Below are 19,775 nucleotides of genomic sequence, written 5' to 3' on the forward strand. Positions count from 1 at the left end.
TTTTCTTTGTTTCTATTTCATTTATTTCTGCTCTGATCTTTATGATTTCTTTCCTTCTGCTAACTTTGGGTTTTGTTTGTTCTTCTTTCTCTAGTTTCTTTAGGTGTAAGGTTAGATTGTTTACTTGAGATTTTTCTTGTTTCTTGAGGTAGGCTTGTATAGCTATAAACTTCCCTCTTAGAACTGCTTTTGCTGCATCCCATAGGTTTTGGGTCGTCGTGTTTTCATTGTCATTTGTCTCTAGGTATTTTTTTATTTCCTCTTTGATTTCTTCAGTGATCTCTTGGTTATTTAGTAACGTATTGTTTAGCCTCCATGTGTTTGTCTTTTTTACGTTTTTTTCCCTGTAATTCATTTCTAATCTCATAGCATTGTGGTCAGAAAAGATGCTTGATATGATTTCAATTTTCTTAAATTTACTGAGGCTTGATTTGTGACCCAAGATGTGATCTATCCTGGAGAATGTTCCGTGTGCACTTGAGAAGAACGTGTAATCTGCTGTTTTTGGATGGAATGTCCTATATATATCAATTAAATCTATCTGGTCTATTGTGTCATTTAAAGCTTCTGTTTCCTTATTTATTTTCATTTTGGATGATCTGTCCATTGGTGTAAGTGAGGTGTTAAAGTCCCCCACTATTATTGTGTACTGTCGATTTCCTCTTTTATAGCTGTTAGCAGTTGCCTTATGTATTGAGGTGCTCCTATGTTGGGTGCATAAATATTTATAATTGTTATATCTTCTTCTTGGATTGATCTCTGGATCATTATGTAGTGTCCTTCCTTGTCTCTTGTAACATTCTTTATTTTAAAGTCTATTTTATCTGATATGAGCATAGCTACTCCAGCTTTCTTTTGATTTCCATTTGCATGGAATATCTTTTTCCATCCCCTCACTTTCAGTCTGTATGTGTCCCTAGGTCTAAAGTGGGTCTCTTGTAGACAGCATATATATGGGTCTTGTTTTGTATCCATTCAGCCAGTCTATGTCTTTTGGTTGGGGCATTTAATCCATTCATGTTTAAGGTAATTATCGATATGTATGTTCCTATGACCATTTTCTTAATTGTTTTGGGTTTGTTTTTGTAGGTCCTTTCCTTCTCTTGTGTTTCCCACTTAGAGAAGTTCCTTTAGCATTTGTTGTAGAGCTGGTTTGGTGGTGCTGAATTCTCTTAGCTTTTGCTTGTCTGTAAAGCTTTTGATTTCTCCATCAAATCTAAATGAGATCCTTGCCGGGTAGAGTAATCTTGGTTGTAGGTTCTTCCCTTTCATCACTTTAAGTATATCATGCCACTCCCTTCTGGCTTGCAGAGTTTCTGCTGAGAAATCAGCTGTTAACCTTATGGGAGTTCCCTTGTATGTTATTTGTCATTTTTCCCTTGCTGCTTTCAATAATTTTTCTTTGTCTTTAATTTTTGCCACTTTGATTACTATGTGTCTCGGTGTGTTTCTCCTTGGGTTTATTCTGTATGGGACTCTCTGCGCTTCCTGGACTTGGGTGGCTATTTCCTTTCCCATGTTAGGGAAGTTTTCGACTATAATCTCTTCAAATATTTTCTCTGGTCCTTTCTCTCTCTCTTCCCCTTCTGGGACCCCTATAATGCGAATGTTGTTGCGTTTAATGTTGTCCCAGAGGTCTCTTAGGCTGTCTTCATTTCTTTTCATTCTTTTTTCTTTAGTCTGTTCCACAGCAGTGAATTCCACCATTCTTTCTTCCAGGTCACTTATCTGTTCTTCTGCCTCAGTTATTCTGCTATTGATTCCTTCTAGTGTAGTTTTCATTTCAGTTATTGTATTGGTCATCTCTGTTTGTTTGTTCTTTAATTCTTCTAGGTCTTTGTTAATCATTTCTTGCATCTTCTCAATCTTTGCCTCCATTCTTATTCCGAGGTCCTGGATCATCTTCACTATCATTATTCTGAATTCTTTTTCTGGAAGGTTGCCTATCTCCACTTCATTTAGTTGTTTTTCTGGGGTTTTTTCTTGCTCCTTCATCTGGTACATAGCCCTCTGCCTTTTCATCTTCTCTATCTTTCTGTAACTGTGGTTTTTGGTCCACAGGATGCAGGATTGTAGTTTTTCTTGCTTCTGCTGTCTGCCCTCTGGTGGTTGAGGCTATCTAAGAGGCTTGATGGGAGGCTCTGGTGGTGGGTAGAGCTGACTGTTGCTGTGGCGGTCAGAGCTCAGTAAAACCTTAATCCACTTGACTGTTGATGGGTGGGGCTGGGTTCCCTCCCTGTTGCTGTGGCAGTCAGAGCTCAGTAAAACCTTAATCCACTTGACTGTTGATGGGTGGGGCTGGGTTCCCTCCCTGTTGGTTGTTTTGCCTGAGGCAACCCAACACTGGAGCCTACCCGTGCTCTTTGGTGGGGTTAATGGCAGACTCTGGGAGGGCTCACGCCAAGGAGAACTTCCCAGAACCTCTGCTGCCAGTGTCCTTATCCCCACGGTGAAACAGAGCCACCACCCGCCTCTGCAGGAGACCCCCCAACACCAGCAGGTAGGTCTGGTTCAGTCTCCCCCAGGGTTACTGCTCCTTCCCCTGGGTCCCGATGCACACATTACTTTGTGTGTGCCCTCCAAGAGTGGGGTCTCTGTTTCCCCCAGTCCTGTCAAAGTCCTGCAATCAATTCCCACTAGGCTTCAAAGTCTGATTCTCTAGGAATTCCTCCTCCCGTTGCCGGACCCCCAGGTTGGGAAGCCTGACGTGGGGCTCAGAACCTTCACTCCAGTGGGTGGACTTCTGTGGTATAAGTGTTCGCCAGTCTGTGAGTCACCCACCCAGCAGTTATGGGATTAGATTTTACTCTGATTGCACCCCTCCTACCGTCTCACTGTGGCTTCTCCTCTGTCCTTGGATGTGGGGTATCCTCCTTGGTGAAGTCCAGGGTCTTCCTGTCAATGATTGTCCAGCAGCCAGTTGTGATTCTGGTGCTCTCGCAAGAGGGAGTGAGAGCACGTCCTTCTACTCCGCCATCTTGGTTCTGCCATCCTCATCAACATTTTTAATTTAAGCCATTCGGTTATGTGTTTGGTAGTATCTCACTGTGGTTTTAATTTGCATTTTCATGACGAGTTAGAGCTTTTCATATACTTATTGACCATTTGAGAAGTGACCGCTCAAGTTGTTTTGCCCAGTTTTTACTGGTTCTTTGTCTTCTTCTTCACTGGTTTGTAGGCATTCATAATTCCAGGCATGAGACACTTGTCAGATATATGTATTATGAATGTTTTCTCCTGTCTATAGTTTGCTTTTTCACTCTCAATGTCTTTTGATGAAGAGTGGTTCTTGATTTTAAGTTCCATTTATCAATCTTTTTCTTTATGGTCCCTGCTTTTTGTGTCTTGTTTAAAAAAATCTTTGCCCACTTCCCACTGCATTTTTATTTACCTATGCTGTTTATATGCCTCTTCCCCACAACTGTGAGATCCTTGAGGGTAGAGGCTGCTGTATCTTATTCTGCTCTGTAGACTCAGAATCTAGCATAGAGCTTAGAACATGGTAGGGATTCAGGAATCACTTGATTAATGAATTAATTCATGCACTGGATGGAGTAACACACATCATCTCTGTGCACAGAGATTTTACTAATGATGCAAACAATACTGAGAAAACCCTTGATGCATATATATGAGAAGGAATAATTATGTTATTAATATTCTTTTAAACTGTATGTGAGCTGCTTTCTATGTGTGAAATTTCTATGTATGCAGATGTATATGTTCCTGACACAAAAGCTGGTAAACCACTATTGAAAAGTTCATTAAATAGGATCCAGTACAATGAGGTATCACCTCACACCAGTTAGAATGGGCATCATCAGAAAATCTACAAACAACAAATGCTGGAGAGGGTGTGGAGAAAAGGGAACCCTCTTGCACTGTTGGTGGGAATGTAAATTGATACGGCCACTATAGAGAACAGTATGGAGGTTCCTTAGAAAACTAAATATAGAATTACCATATGACCCACTACTGGGCATATACCCAGAGAAAACTAATTCAAAAAGACACATGCACCCCAATGTTCATTGCAGCACTATTTACAATAGCCAGGTCATGGAAGCAACCTAAATGCCCATCGACAGATGAATGGATAAAGAAGTTGTGGTACATATATACAATGGAATATTACTCAGTCATAAAAAGGAACGAAATTGGGTCATTTGTAGAGACGTGGATGGATCTGGAGACTGTCATACAGAGTGAAGTAAGTCAGAAAGAGAAAAACAAATATCGTATATTAACGCATATATGTGGAACCTAGAAAAATGGTACAGATGAACTGGTTTGCAGGGCAGAAATTGAGACACAGATGTAGAGAACAAACGTATGGACACCAAGGGGGGAAAGCGGCGGGGGGGGGGGGGTGGTGGTGGTGGTGGGATGAATTGGGCGATTGGGATTGACATGTATACACTGATGTGTATAAAATGGGTGACTAATAAGAACCTGCTGTATAAAAAATAAAATGAAATTCAAAAAAAAAATAGGATCCAGTTTTCATTTTCATCGTAAAAGGGAATCATTTAGAGCCCAAATGAATTCTTGTATCTCCCCAGAGAATTGAATTTTGATAGAGGATACTAGGCGAGGGCTCACAAGCTTTATATTAAGAAGAAACATTTATTCACCTTATAAAACACATTTACAAACTATCTCATTAGATCCTTACAACAGACCTAAAGCAAGTAAAATAAATACTAGGTTAGCTTCATCATGCAGCTAAAGAGATTATAGCCCAGAGAAATTTGACTTGCTCAGAGTAACAGTGAGTGAAGTTGAAGGAAAGTGATCCTATGTCATCTAACTCTACACTCTATACAGCCCCACATATTGATGCTTGAGATATTTTTTTCCCAACCCAGATTCCAACTATCTTTTTGGAGGCAGTACTATGGTGCTTTGGCACCTAAGAGACCTGGGTCTCAACTTCTGCTACAAATACCTATTAGCTATGTGAACTTGGGTAGTTCACTGAGCCTCGGTAATAATCTGGGCCTTGGTTTATCATTTATAAAATAATGCCTACCTCACAAGTTTATTCTGAGAATTAAATAAGATGCAAGATGCCTCTCCTGGGTTAGTCCTCTCTTTTCTTCTCAGCTTAGCAAAAAGGATTTTATTTGCAGTGTCTGTTAGAACATTTCATAGTTAGGCAATTAGAATGATTTGATGACAGAATGCCAGATGACAGAATGCTCAGATTTTAGAAGGTATTTCTGTTCCCAGCTCAATGGCTTATCTTACAGCAGACACTCTCATTTCAGTATCATTAAAATGGTGGTACAGATGATGGTGGCCTAGAGCTTGAACAAAAAATTAGAAAGCTATTAAAGGGACCACAGCTAAGAGCAAAATAAGGAAGATGATAAGGAAAAAATGATGGCTGCCCTGCTTGGTGCTGTTTTTCCAAAGAGCCCAAACTCTGCAATGAGCGAAACAGATACGGGCTGGTAGTGTGTGAAAAAGTGCTGCTGCTTGGGAAAGAAAGGAGGATAAGGTATTTCTCATGGGTGCATCCTCTGACTCATTATGGCATTTTAGCTCACGAGGCCATGCTTCCTGGTTCCTTTCTTAGGGTCACATGAAAATGAGTAGATGGTGGGTCATCAGGAGAGGGCTCTTCAGGAAGAGGAAAGCTCCTTTGTTGCAGGCCTGTGGGCAGCAGTGTGCGGGCATGCATGCCCACACACACACACACACACGCCTGAGTGACTTCCACATATAAATAGCGCCTCTCTGGCCCTCTGTAGGAGTCCTGAAAGAGAAGCCTCCCGTCCAAACCTGCAGGAGTTCCAGCTGAGGCCACAGGAGTTCAGGCCCACTCTGAACACGGAGCCCTTCTCCAGGTTCTTTCTCTCCCATCCTGATTCTTGCCACCGGATGCAGGTAAGCAGAAATGGAAGGGCCCAGTGAGGGGATGGCCAGGGAATAGTTTGGTCTAGCAGTTAAGAGCACAAACTTCCAACTCAAAGGAGATCTGGCTCAGCCACGGAGCAGCTGTGTGACTTCAGGAAATTTGTTTAACATCTCTTTGCCTCAGTCTATCAACTTCAGGCCTTTACACATGCTTAGAATACTTTTCCCTTCCCAACTTTGCCCGTCTAATGCCTTGTTGTCAGGTTTTAGCTCGGACAACACTCCTTCCAGGAGGCTCCACCTTGCTTCTGCAGATAGGATTAGGCAATCCTCCAGTGCTTCCATCACACCTTCAGCTGGACCGTTATGCTCCACACTTGCTCATTGCCTGGTTAGTGTCCCCACCAGACTTTAAGTTCCTCAAGAGAAGAGTCTGTCTCTGGTTCACCAGAGTGAATAGTGCCTGGCAGGTAGTGGTCACAATAAATATTTAACTGATGAAAGAATGATAAAGGTCTGGCTAGGTGATGAGTTAGGTAGAGAGACACACAGAATTTAAAGTCTCTTCCTCTATATGACTCAGCTGATCACTTAAACTGTTGCCCAGACATCTAGGTAATGATTTGTTCACCCAGCCAGGATCTCAGGTTAGAACAGGGCCCCCCTAAAGCCTGGTTGTAAGGTTTTACCTTATGATCCTGCTTGTCTCTTCAGATATCAAATTAGCCAAACTCTTTGCTAATCTCCTGGCTCACATTTGTGGAAGCATTTCTCAGAATGTTGTGATTTCTAGGGGAACAAATCAAGGGGAGGAAGTGAAACTCCAACTGAGCCACAGCCCTCCTACATGCAGCAGCACAGCAAGTGCTTTTAGCAGATTAGTAGGACAGCCAGGATTCTCTGAATCCCACTCATCCCAAAGGCCATGCTCAACTTAGTTTTCCCTCTGCACGTTCATATCTTTTAGTTTCCCTTCTAAAACTCTTTCCTGATAAGAATAATTTCCAAAGAAGAGATTGTCGGGGTGGGGAGGTTCATGTCGGTGATCTATTGTCTAGACAGGCCTTACTCATAGGTGGAATGATTCAAAGGAGGCTGAAGGCATTCCTGAACAAAAGGTTCTTCCAGCCGGTGGTCTAGAGTGTGCCTCAATGTCCAACCACACACCAGTCCTTTCTTGGGCCCCTGACAAAATGTCAGTCATCTGAGAGGCATGTGGGTTAAAGTCGTTACTTGCTAACACCCTGGACACACACTGAGAGCTCGGCTCTCAATGGCAGGAAGGTCTGGGGAGGGAGGCTGCATCACAACCTGTTTGGGGGGGGTTGTTATCATACAGATGCCCGGCCCGCTGACAGCGGAGCAGGCTTCTCACCCTGAGGACCTGTGGAGGAAGCAGCCGGTACCATACCGGCTTGGAGGACACTTCAGGAAAAGAGGTCTCTGTGGTGGGCCCCTGGGGGAGGGGGCAGGGGAAGGGACAGACCAACCCTCCTGATTCCTGGTGCCCCCTCTTCCCTCCAGGCCCCTTGTATCCTTGGAGTAAGGGCCACTCTTCCTCCATATCCTACCCCCAACTCCTCCAGCGTGTGCCCCCCTCCACAGAGACCCGAACTTCCTTTCATCAGGGATGAGTTCTTTTATTCACCGTTTCAGAAACATGGCTTAGAGAGCAAATACCCTGTGGAGAGGGCACACGGTGGAGGCAACTCATCCCACTAAAATATTAGCAATTGCGTCAGAAAGTTCCCTGCTGGGAGGAGCAGCTGAGATGAGTTTGGGCTCTGAGATTAGGGAAGCAAATGTCACCAAGGGCTGAGGAGGCTGGGGAAAGGGGGTAGGGGCGGGCAGGACAAGAGCACCCCCTTTCCTGCCCCAACCAAATGGCCTGCTCAGTGCTGTGTCTAACACCAGTCTCTATATAAGCTGAAGTCTGGACAAACAAAAAAAAACCTAGGCTAATCAAGTTTGTTTGTTTTTTAATTAAGTTCATAAATTGTAAAACCGTTTTTAAAAATGTATGATAAAATCGAAATTTAGGATAGTCGTTCCCAGGAAGGAGTACAGGAAGATGATAGAGAGGGCACACCTGGGGCTTCAATAGTATTAGTGGTAAGAATCTATTTTGTAAACCAGTTGTGTTTACATAGGTGTTGTTCAATTATTCCACACAACTAGCAAGAGCAAATATATTATATACATTATGCTTAATTCTTTAACTCTGAAATATTTCATTATATATGTAGGTGTATGTATATTTGTAAAAGAGAGATTGAGGTGGCGGCTTTGATCTATACATATTTTCTGGTTATGGGCAAAGCTGTGTGTTAGGAGGGGAGCGTCAAGAGCCTTAAGCTGAGCCAGACATGTAACTGAATTGCGAAGTGGCAACAAACCACTTCTTGGGGATGTCATGGTACTGATTTTTTTCAGATCCACATTGACATGAGTCTACCCAAATATTACTAGTCCTATTCTAATTCATATTAAAAAAGAAAAAGTTCACAGATCAGTGAAAATTTAAAAGGGAGAAATGGGGCTTCCCTGGTGGCGCAGTGGTTGAGAATCTGCCTGCTAATGCAGGGGACACGGGTTCGAGCCCTGGTCTGGGAGGATCCCACGTGCCGCGGAGCAGCTGGGCCCGTGAGCCGCAATTACTGAGCCTGCGCGTCTGGAGCCTGTGCTCCGCAACGAGAGTCTGCGATAGTGAGAGGCCCGCGCACCGGGATGAAGAGTGGCCCCCGCTCGCCGCAACTACAGAAAGCCCTCGCACAGAAACGAAGACCCAACACAGCCAAAAATAAATAAATAAAAATAAATTTTTTAAAAAAAGGGAGAAATGGCTATAAGTAAAGGTGTGGAGGAGGCATTTTACAACCTATCGAGACATGACATTTTAATTTGTAATCAATTTTATTGATATATAATTAAAATACAATAAAATTCACCAATTTTAAGAGTAGTTTGATGAGTTTTGTCAATATATATATAGTTGTATATTCATCAGAATCTAGGTATAGAACATTTTTATCACCTCAAAAAGTTTCCTTATGTACTTATATTAATCCCCTCTTCTATTCTCAGCCCCTGGCAACCACTGATCTGCTTCCTGTCACTAGTTCTGCCTTTTCTAGTGTTTATAATTTCATATAAACAGAATCATACAGTGAGTAGTCTTTTGTTTCTGGCTTCTTTCATTTAGCATGATTTTGAGATTCATCCATGTTGTTGCATGTATCAGTAGTTTATTGTTTTTTATTGCCTAGTAGTAGTACTCATTGTATGGATATACCACAGTTTATCTATTCACCTATTGATGAACATTTGAGTTATTTCTCACTTATTTGTATTTCTCATTTTTAATTGATTTTTTATTGTGGTAAAATATATATAACTTAAAGCTTGTTATTTTAACCATATTAAAGTGTACAACTCAGTGTCATTAATTACATTCACAATGTTGTGTAACTATATATTACCATTACCTGTTTCCAAAACTTTTTCATTACCCCCAAACAGAAACTCTGTAAACATTAAACAATAACTCCCCATTCCCCCTTCGCCTCAGTCCCTAGTAACCTCTAATCTACTTTCTGTTTCTGTGAATTTGCCTATTCTGGATATTTCATATAAGTAGAATCATACATATTTGTCCTTTAGTGTCTGGCTTATTTCATTTAGCATAATGTTGTCGTGCTTCATTCATGTTGCAGCATGTAACAGAACTTCATTCTTTTTATGGCTGAATAATATTCCATTGCACACACACACACACACACACATATATATATATATATATATATGTATATGTATATGTATATATGTATGTATATATATATTTTGTTCATTCATTCATCTGTTGGTGGGCACTTAGGTTGTTTCCATGTTTCTAATTTTTAGTTATTATGAATAAAGCTCCTATGGACATTCAAGTACAAGTCTTTGTGTGGACATGTGTTTTCATGTCTCTTGGATAAATATATAGAAGTGGAATTACTTGATCATTTGGTAAGTGACTGTTTAAGAAACTGCCAAGCTTATTTCCAAAGTGGCTGTACCATTTGCATTCTCATCACATATCTATGAGACTTCTAGTTGTTCCACATCCTCACCAACACTTGGTATAGTCCAACTTTTTAACTAACAATTCCAGTGGGTATGTAGTAGGATCTTATTTTGGTTTTAATTTGCACTCCCCTATGTTAATGATGTTGAGTGTCTTTTCATGTTCTTAGTTGTCATCCATATAGCTTTTCTTTTGTGAGATGAAATGAAGTGTCTGTTCACATCGTTTTCCCATTTTTAAAAACCATTGTTTGCCTTCTTTTTTTTTTTTTACATTATTTTATTTATTTGGTTGCGCTGGGTCTTAGTTGCGGCAGGCGTGCTCCTTAGTCACAGCTCGCAGGTTCCTTAGTTGCAGCATGCATGTGAGATCTAGTTTCCTGACCAGGGATTGAACCTGGGCCCCCTGCACTGGGATTGTGGAGTCTTAACCGCTGCACCGCCAGTGAAGTCCCTCAGTTGTTTGTCTTCTTATGGTAGAGTCTTAAGAATTCTTTATGTATTCTAGATACAAATCCTTTGTCAGATGTATATGTGGTCACATTCACATACATATTTACAAAATATATATTGTGAATATTTACTCCCAGCCTGTGTTTTATCTCTTCATTTCCTTAACGGTGTCTTTTGAAGAGCAAAATTTTAATTTTGAAGTAGTTTAGTTCATCACTTTTTATAGGTTGTACTTTGTGTTCTATATAATAAATCTTTATCTAACCGAAAATCCCAATGATTTTCTCTGTTGTTTTCTTGTAAAATTTTTATTCGGTTTAGATCCATGGTCCATTTCAAGTTAATTATTGAATAGTGTTTGCAGTAATAGGCAAAGTATATATTTTTGTTTTGCATATGGATTGTTCCAGCATCATTTGTTGAAGAAACTCTCCTTTTCCCACTAAAATACCATCTTTTTCAAAAATCATTTGATCCTATTTGTATAGCTCTATTTCTGAATTCTCTAGTCTGTTCCAGTGGTCTGCATGTCTATATACACCATTACTTCGCTGTCTTGATTACTGTAGCTTTATAATGTCTTAACATCACATGATGTAAGCCCTCCAACTTTGGTCTTCTTTTCCAAATTGTTTTGAAAAATCTAGGTCTTTTGCATTTCCATGTAAATTTAGATTCAGCTTGTCAGTTTCTACGACAGAACGCTGCTAGGATTTTGACTGAGATTGCACTGATATTGAGCCTTTTGATTCATCAACATGGTATATCTCTCCATTTATTTGGGTCTTCTTTAATTTTTCTCAGTAATGTTTTATAAATTTTAGTGTACAGGTCTTGCACAGATTTTGTTAAATTTATCCATAAGTATTTTCTATTTTTATGCTATTGTAAATGATATTGTTTTTTAACTTTTATAATTTATCATTGTTTATATATAGAAATACAATAGAATTTTTGTATATTTAATTTTTTATTCGGTAACCTTGCTAAACTCACCTATTAACTTTTTGATAGATTCCTTACAATTTTCTACACAGATAATCATGTTACTGTGAATAATGATATTCTTACTTCTTTCTTTCATACCTGTGGCTTTTGCTGCTTTTTATTTTCTTATTGCACTGGAAAGGACCTCCTGTACAATGTTGAATGGAAGTGGTAACAGCAGACATCTTTAAAATGACGTGTTTTAAAGCAAGAGGATGACACCTTTAAAATTTTGTTTTTCTGTATCAAGTAGAAATAATCACTGGCTTTAATAGAGGTACAAGCAAATTATGATGGGATGAGGAGTGTGTGTGTGTGCGTGTGCGTGTGTGTGTGCGTGTGAGTGGGAGCTGGCAGAAAATGGAGCAACTAAATCCTATCCATTGGGAAATATTTATAATATGCAGAGTTTTTAAGCAAGTTCCTTGGCTCTTCTTGATCTGACCCTAGGAGGTGACAGTGCCTCTGGTCTATTTCCCCCTCCCCACCCTATGCTCCTGGGGTTTCCCCTACCCACCAGCTCCCAGTAACAGAGCTACCATGACCCTCTTTCCATTGGTTCCAGGACACTGTCCTCTCTCTGTGTGATGGCATGCTCACGGACCTGCTCCCAAATACTGGGGCTGAGCCTCGGGACTACAGCCCTGTTTGCTGCTGCGGCCAACACAGTGCTCCTCTTTCCTAACTGGGATGTGACCTACCTGTTGAGGGGCCTCATTGGCAGGCATGCCATGCTGGGCTCTGGGCTCTGGGGAGGAGGCCTCATGGTAAGTGTCTGGGGTTCCCTGGGTGTGAACTCCCAAAGTGCTCCTTAGGGGTGGAGCAGCGAGGTGGGGGTTGGGGGAGTGTTTTGATTCCTTGAAAAAAAGCTTGAACTAATAAGCTGACTGTGGGGTCTATAGCAGTTCCAAGGGATAGAAGACTCTAGGAAGACTGGTCAAATGTTGCTGAATTTTGGACTAGGCAGGCTTGGTGTGAACGTTGCCATCCATAGAGTCACATCAGGCTAGTCATCCAAAACTGGGTCCCCACAGTCTACGCCAAGCCCTCTGGGAAAGGTAGGGTAATTAAGTCCATGTGAGATGTCTAACCACTCTATTTCAACAGCCACAGGTGGCAGCTAGAGATGTAAATTACCCAATCTCTTTTTAACACTCTTCCCTCTTCCCCCAGGTTCTCACTGCAGCTACCCTCATCTCCTTGACGGGCTGGAGATATGGCTGCTTCAGTAAGGGTGGGCCCTGCCGAAGTGTAAGCACCCGATTCCACTCTTCTAATACCTAGAATGTCCCCACATTCTATTACTTTAGAGGCAGAGTGATAAAGAGACAATTTCAGTCTTGGGCTTTGAAGTCTTGGGCTTTGAAGTCAGGTCCTGACCGTACCTCTCTAAGGGTCTAAAAACCCTAAGCTTTTGGGCAAGTTTTCTGAATCTCAGATCCTTCTGTAAAATGAAAGTTAACAGGATCAAGTCCAGGGAGGAAGTGCTTAATGAACCATAAATGTCTACACACGTGTGAGGAATTGTTCTTTTATATTTTTTTATTTTATTGATGTATAGTTTACAACGTCCTGTTAATTTCTGCTATATAGCAATGCGATTCAGCTATACATGAACTGTTCTTATTAGTTTTAGCCTATTGAACAATATGGACATGAGTTATGTACATTGTAGTCATGTGTCATTGATAGAAAATTTCCTGGCTATTTTTCTTAATTTTTCTTGGAGCTGAAAGATTCTCCAGAGAACATCTGATGACTAGATTCTAGTCTAACCTCTCCATTTTACAGGTAATGAAGCTGAGGCCCAGAATAAATTTGCACTTTATTAATTACAGCAACATCTATATATATATTTGAAAAATCTCAGTACATAAATGTATAAGATATATTGCTCATTCAGTCTCAGACACATGAATTTGTGGTCTTTTTACAGTAACTCTGCATCCTGCTTTGATATCTACAGCCCACATGTTGGGTGGGAACCCTGCTGATTCAGAATTATATGTTAAAGAATTAAAGATAAACACCCACACATTTCATTCACTATCTGTTCTCAGTCATGTCTGGTTTTCCCCTAGGCAAGTGGTTCTCAGACTTGAATGTGTGCATCAGAATCCCTGCAGCGTTTGTTAAAACACAGATTGCTGGACCCCACCCCCAGAGTTTCTGACTCTGTAGGTCTGGGGTGGAGCAAGATGGGGAGGGGGGGGGAAATTTACATTTCTAACAAGTTTCCAGGTGATGTGATGTTGCTGGGACAGGGACCACATTTTGAGAACCTCTGTCCTAGGCTTATGTCAGACTAATTCATCTTGAATCTTTTAACTTAGAGTCAAAACTTACTACACAGCTTTCTGCGGCCCCTCTCGAGTTCTAAACCAGTTTGACATCAGTGGGAAAATGACTCTGATTCTGTATAAAAACTGTGTATATATATATATATATATATATATATATACACATACACACACACACACATATATATATATGTTTTATTTAAAATTTTAAAATATGTGTTTTGGGGGAAGGAGAAAAAAAAATCTAGTATCCTGAGAAAGAAACCAATCTGGAAGTTAGAATCCTGCCAAGGAAATAAACACATTGCTATCTTTTGGGAAGGAAATGAGTGGTGCACAGACTAGAAAAGTACAATGACAGAACTAGAGTCATTTCAGAGTTGACTGTAATTTCTCTCTGTCTCTGCCTCCCTCCCTCCCTCCCTCCCTCCTTTTCTTCCTTCTTTCCCCTCTTCCTCCCTTCCTTCCTTTCATGCTTGATCTGAGAAAGAGAGGAATCAGGGATGGCAGCTTGGAACTTTTGAAAAATACAGCTTTCTTTTAAAAGGGTCAGAGGGGGGCTTGTGATAACCAGTCTGACCCTTTAAGCCAGAGACTGAATGACTGCAGAGTGACAAAGTTTTTGATGCCAATCTGCTGAGAAGCTCTGAAGAGCCTGCTGAATCAGGCTGAACCTGCTGCTGGGACCAGGTGCCAGTGTCTCCCCCTTCTCCATTCCTTCTTTCCTACCCCTTCCTGGCTCTACCCAGTGACCCCTCATCAGCCAGCCCTACCTTCGCTATGCTTTAAAGGAGGTGCTGTGGGTAGGATCATCCCCATGACTGGGGAAGGCCTGAGCACCAGAGAAGTTAGATTTGTCCAGATCAGCCCACAAGTCACGACCCCCTCTCAGGCTCACTGTTTCTTCTCTCCTTCTGCAGATGCTTACTGCTCTGCTGTCAAGTGGCCTGGCTTTTCTTGGAGCCTTGATTTGCTTTATCACTTCTGGAGTAGCCCTGAAAGATGGTCCTTTTTGCATGTTCGATGTTTCACCGTTCAATCAGACACAGGCTTGGAAACATGGTTACCCATTCAAAGACCTGCATAACAGGTAAATGGATGGAAACTTGGATTTGCAGTCTCTTCAGAGAAAGAAAGACACACAAATGGACTACAAACTCCTTTTAGTCATGCGTTCTAGCATCTTGCTTCTCTGATGCTCAGAAAATTGCAAATACAACAATAGTCACCCTCAAAAGTCTAGTCCTACGACCAGAGCTGAGGGAGAACCCAGGTTTCTAACAAGGTTGCTCGGATTTTCTTACTTATTCCAACCCCTGGTCTCCTTATTTTTGGGGATAGGAATTATTTGTATGACCATTCACTCTGGAACTCTGTCTGCCTGGAGCCTTCTAAAGCTGTCATTTGGCACGTGTGCTTCTTCTCCACCCTTCTGTGCATCAGCCTCCTCCAGATTCTCCTGGTGGTCATTCATTTCATCAACAGCTTCCTGGGCCTTTTCTGCAGCCTCTGTGAGAAGTAACAGGTAACGCCCTCTTTTTTAAAAATTAATTAATTAATTAATTAATTTGTTTTTGGCTGAGTTGAGTCTTTATTGCCGCGCAGGCTTTCTGTAGTTGTGGCGAGTGGGGGCTACTCTTTGTTGCGGTGTGTGGGCTTCTCACTGCGGTGGCTTCTCTTGGTGTGGAGCATGGGCTCTAGGCGTGCGGGCTTCAGTAGTTGTGGCACGTGGGCTCAGTAGTTGTGGCTCGCGGGCTCTAGAGCGCAGACTCAGTAGTTGTGGCACATGGGCTTAGCTGTCACGCGTCATGTGGGATCTTCCTGGACCAGGGCTTGAACCCGTGTCCCCTGCATTGGCAGGCAGATTCTTAACCACTGCGCCACCAAGGAAGTCCTGGTAATTCCCTCTTAAATATGAGTGTTTTCATCATGAGCTGCCTTGAATCTTTTCTGCAAGAGTGGGTATGAGTTTTAAACAAATTTCCCTTTTAGGTAGTCATGTAGTAATAATAACAATAATAATTCCTTGCATGTTATGTTGAATGATACAATGCATTTTAAATCACATTGTAGGGACTTCCAGTGGTTAAGAATCTGCCTTCTAATGCAGGGGACAAGGGTTTGATCCCTGGTCAGGGAACTAAGATCCTACATGCCGTGGGGCAACTAAGCCCGCGCTCTCTAGAACCTGTGCACCACAACTAGAGAAGCCCGCGCGCTGCAATGAAGAGCCGGCACACTGCAACAAAAAGATCCCGTGTGCCGCAACTAAGACCTGATGCAGCCAAATAAATAAATTAATTTAAAAAAATCACATTGTAAACTGCAAGATGATATATTAGTAGAAATAATTATCATTATTATTGTGTAGGAACTTATAGTCCATAAAATGTCCTCCAGCCATGATCTCATTTCAGCCTCTCAAAAGCCCCATAAAATTGGCCACATGTTACAGATGAAGTTGAGGCTCCTAGAGGATAATGGACTTGCTGCCCAAAAGCAGTCAATTAGGTTCAGGTAAAGTCAATACCTGACCCCCTACTTTCTAAATTCAAGTTCACTAGCTTAATGGACTGAATTATGTGCTCCCAAAATTCATAGGTTGAAGCCCTAGCCCTCAATGTGACTTTGGAGATAGGACCTTTAAGAAGCTAATTAAGGTTAGATGGGGTCATAAGAGTGGGACACTAATCAAATAAGACTGGCATCCTTATGAGAAGAGGATGAGACAACAAGTACATGAAAAGATGCTTAATATCACTAATCATCAGGGAAATGCAAATCCAAACCATAATGAGATATCACCTTATACTTGTTAGAATGGCTATTATCAAAAAGGAAAGAAATAACAAATGTTGGTGAGGATATGGAGAAAAAGGAACCCTTGTGCCCTGTTGGTGGGAATGTAAACTGGTGCAACCAGTATGGCAAGCAGTATGGAGGTTCCTCAAAAAATTAAAAAAGAACTACCATATGATCCGGCAATTCTACTTCTAGGTATTTATTTGAAGCAAACAAAAACACTAGTTCAAAAAGATATCTGCACCCTCATGTTCATTGTAGCATTATTTTCAATAGCCAAGACATGGAAACAACCCAAGTGTCCATCAATGGATTAATGGATAAAGAAGATATGGTACACACACACACACTCACACACACAATGGAATACTCTTCAGCCATAAGAAAAATGAAATCTTGCCATTTGTGACAACATGGATGGACCTAGAGGGTATTATGCTAAGTGAAATAAGTCAGAGAAAGCCAAATACCATATGATATCACTTACATGTGGAATTTAAAACAACAATAGCAACAAAACCAAGTTCATAGATACAGTGACAGACTAGTGGTTGCCAGAGCTGGGGCTGGGGAGTGAGAGAAATGGGTGAAGGGAGTCAAAGGTACAAACTTCCACTTATAAAATAGTTAAGTCATGGGGATATAATGTACAACAAGGTGACTATAGTTAATAGTACTGTATTGCATACTTAAAAGTTGCTAAGAGAATAGATCTTAAAAGTCCTTTTCACAAGAAAAAGAAAATTTTTTGTAACTAATGTATGGTGCCAGATGTTAATGAGACTTATTGTGGTGATCATTTTGCAATATATACAAAAATCAAATCATTATATTGTACACCTGAAATAAATCTAATGTTATATGTCAATTATACCTAAAAAAATGACATTGTATATTTCCAGCATAAAAGCATGATTAAGTTTCAGAAAGTTTAGTCGCCTATATTAATAGATTTAAGGAGGAAAAAATCCTAATGATTTTCTTCATAAATGCTGAAAAGGCATTTGATAAAATTCAACATATATTCTTAATAAAACTTAAGAAAACGAGAAGACAGGTCCTTCCTTATCATAATACAACGTATCTATCTCAACTCAAAAGTCAGCATCATGCTTAATGAATACTAGAAACAATCTCATTAAAGTTGCAAATAAGATGATGACACTATTGTCACTATCATTTAATATTGTTCTTGAGGTATTAGCCCAAGCAAGTATTCAAAAGGAAATTAACAGATATAAAATAGGAAAGAAGGTAAAGTTATCATTATATTCAGACAATATGATAACACATCTAGAGCACCCAAATAAATTATATTACAAACAATAAGAGAATTTCATACAATGTCTGGGTATAAAATAAATATACAGAATCAAAAATCTTCATGTATACAAACAACAAGCAGTTAACAGGTATGGAGATGGGGAACTCCCATTTACATTAGAAACAAAAGAGGGGAAAAAAAACCTAGTTACCAACAAAACAAGAATGTGAAATACTTATTGAAGAAAACTAAAATATTACTAAAGGATACAAAATAAACTTGAACAAATATAAAGGCATGCCATGAACTTGGATAGGAAGACTTAACATCATAAAATATAAATGCCCTTAAACTAATCTATAAATTTAACATGATGAATAAAATCACCGAGATTTGGTGGAAGAGGATATGGAATAAGCTGGTTTTAAAGTTCACATGAAAAATGAACAAACTTGGACAGCCAGGAAACTTCTGAAGAAGGCAGTGAGGTGGGACTAACTCTACTAGATATTAAAAGCTAATATAAAACTACAATAATTCAAACAGTGTAGTACATTAAATGGACAAATTTACGCATCAGACTAGGGAGCCCAGAGATAGAACTAAATATTTGTGAGAATTTAGTATATGCTAAATAGATGTGGGGAAAAAGAAAGTGGATGATATACCAGATCTGTCTCTCCATGGGAGCCCAGAGGAAAAGGCCATGTGAAGACACAGCCAGAAGGTAGCCATCTGCAAGCCAAGGAGAGAGGCCTCAGTAGAAACCAACCTTGTTGGCACCTCGATCGTGGATTTCCAGCCTCCAGAAAATAAATTTCCATTGTTTAAGCCACCCGGTCTGTGGTATTTTGTTATGGCAGCCTGAGCTGACTAATCCACCAGTGTTCAGTGCAGTTCAATAAGTGGTATATACTGAGTGTCCACTGTGTGCTCGGCACTGCCATGCATGCTGTGAATTCAAAAATGACTGAGACATGGTCCTTGCCCTTGGGCCCTGCCCTGTCCTTGAAGAGCTCATGGTCATATTAGGGAAACTCATCTACTAATAATTTGAATGTCATATGGTAGGGACCATGTTAGAGGTCAACCCAGGATGTAATGAGAGCTTGAAAGAACCAGGAACCTCTAAGGAGAGGATCTGTGAGAGATGAAGGAAGGCATCAGTCATGTCTGAACTGATTCTTGAAATGGTTACCCCAGCAAAGAGGGAAGGAAGCATTTTCCCAGCAGAGGAAATAGAAGCTCAAAAGGGGAGACACAGGATGGTGTGGGTGGAGAACTGTGATGCCACAGCTCCTTCAGTGTGGAATGTGGAAAGCAGAGCACCTCCCTCTCTCCTGTTTTGGGATCTTTGTTCAGGATGCATGTTGGGGGAATTTCTTCCTAGTTTTTGAAGCTGGCAGGATAATACAGCTTTCTAAAACAGGACCAGGACTGGTGCTCATAAGCAGGAAAGGCATCCTAAGTCTGCTCCTTCCTGACTTTTGCCCTGGAGCAGGAGTGTGGTGAGGCTGGGGGAACTGCAGGTTGGCAGTTATGGATTAGAGCAGGACACTGCAAACTTTTTCTGTAAAGGCCCAGATAATATATTTTTTCACTTAGTTATCTTTTTTTTTTTTTAAATTTTATTTATTTATTTACTTATGGCTGTGTTGGGTCTTCATGTCTGTGCGAGGGTTTTCTCTAGTTGTGGCAAGCGGGGGCCACTCTTCATCGCGGTGCGCGGGCCTCTCACTATCGCGGCCTCTCTTGTTGCGGAGCACAGGCTCCAGACGCGCAGGCTCAGTAGTTGTGGCTCACGGGCCTAGTTGCTCCGCGGCATGTGGGATCTTCCCAGACCAGGGCTCGAACCCGTGTCCCCTGCATTGGCAGGCAGATTCTCAACCACTGCGCCACCAGGGAAGCCCTATCTTTTTTTTTATATATATAGTTTTGCCTGGCCAGATAATATTTCATATTTTGAGAGCCATATGGTCTCTTTTTGCAACTGATCAATTCTGCCAATATTGCAGAATGCTAATCTACTGATGCTGGGTTGT

The 19,775-nt window shown here is 41.0% G+C and overlaps 1 protein-coding gene across 1 annotated transcript; it reads left to right on the plus strand.

The window, feature by feature from the left end:
• Window positions 1-5,587: 5,587 nt before the first annotated feature.
• On the plus strand, window positions 5,588-19,330 carry TM4SF19 (transmembrane 4 L six family member 19). Its single transcript, XM_036850238.1, has 6 exons — window positions 5,588-5,892; window positions 11,933-12,134; window positions 12,541-12,618; window positions 14,588-14,757; window positions 15,009-15,192; window positions 18,429-19,330. Exons 2-5 carry the CDS (start codon window positions 11,955-11,957, stop codon window positions 15,187-15,189), a joined length of 609 nt encoding a protein of 202 aa, XP_036706133.1. The 5' UTR covers window positions 5,588-5,892; window positions 11,933-11,954; the 3' UTR covers window positions 15,190-15,192; window positions 18,429-19,330.
• The last annotated feature ends 445 nt before the right edge of the window (window positions 19,331-19,775 follow it).

Source organism: Balaenoptera musculus, chromosome 4 (genome assembly GCF_009873245.2).
Source record: "Balaenoptera musculus isolate JJ_BM4_2016_0621 chromosome 4, mBalMus1.pri.v3, whole genome shotgun sequence".
NCBI classification, from domain to species: domain Eukaryota; kingdom Metazoa; phylum Chordata; class Mammalia; order Artiodactyla; family Balaenopteridae; genus Balaenoptera; species Balaenoptera musculus.

Bases quoted from the DNA above. Each gene is read 5' to 3' on its own strand.
- TM4SF19 (XM_036850238.1), top strand. From the start codon at position 11,955: ATGGCATGCTCACGGACCTGCTCCCAAATACTGGGGCTGAGCCTCGGG. The intron at 12,135-12,540 runs GTAAGTGTCTGG...CTCTTCCCCCAG, and splicing joins TCTGGGGAGGAGGCCTCATG to GTTCTCACTGCAGCTACCCT. The intron at 12,619-14,587 runs GTAAGCACCCGA...CTCCTTCTGCAG, and splicing joins AGGGTGGGCCCTGCCGAAGT to ATGCTTACTGCTCTGCTGTC.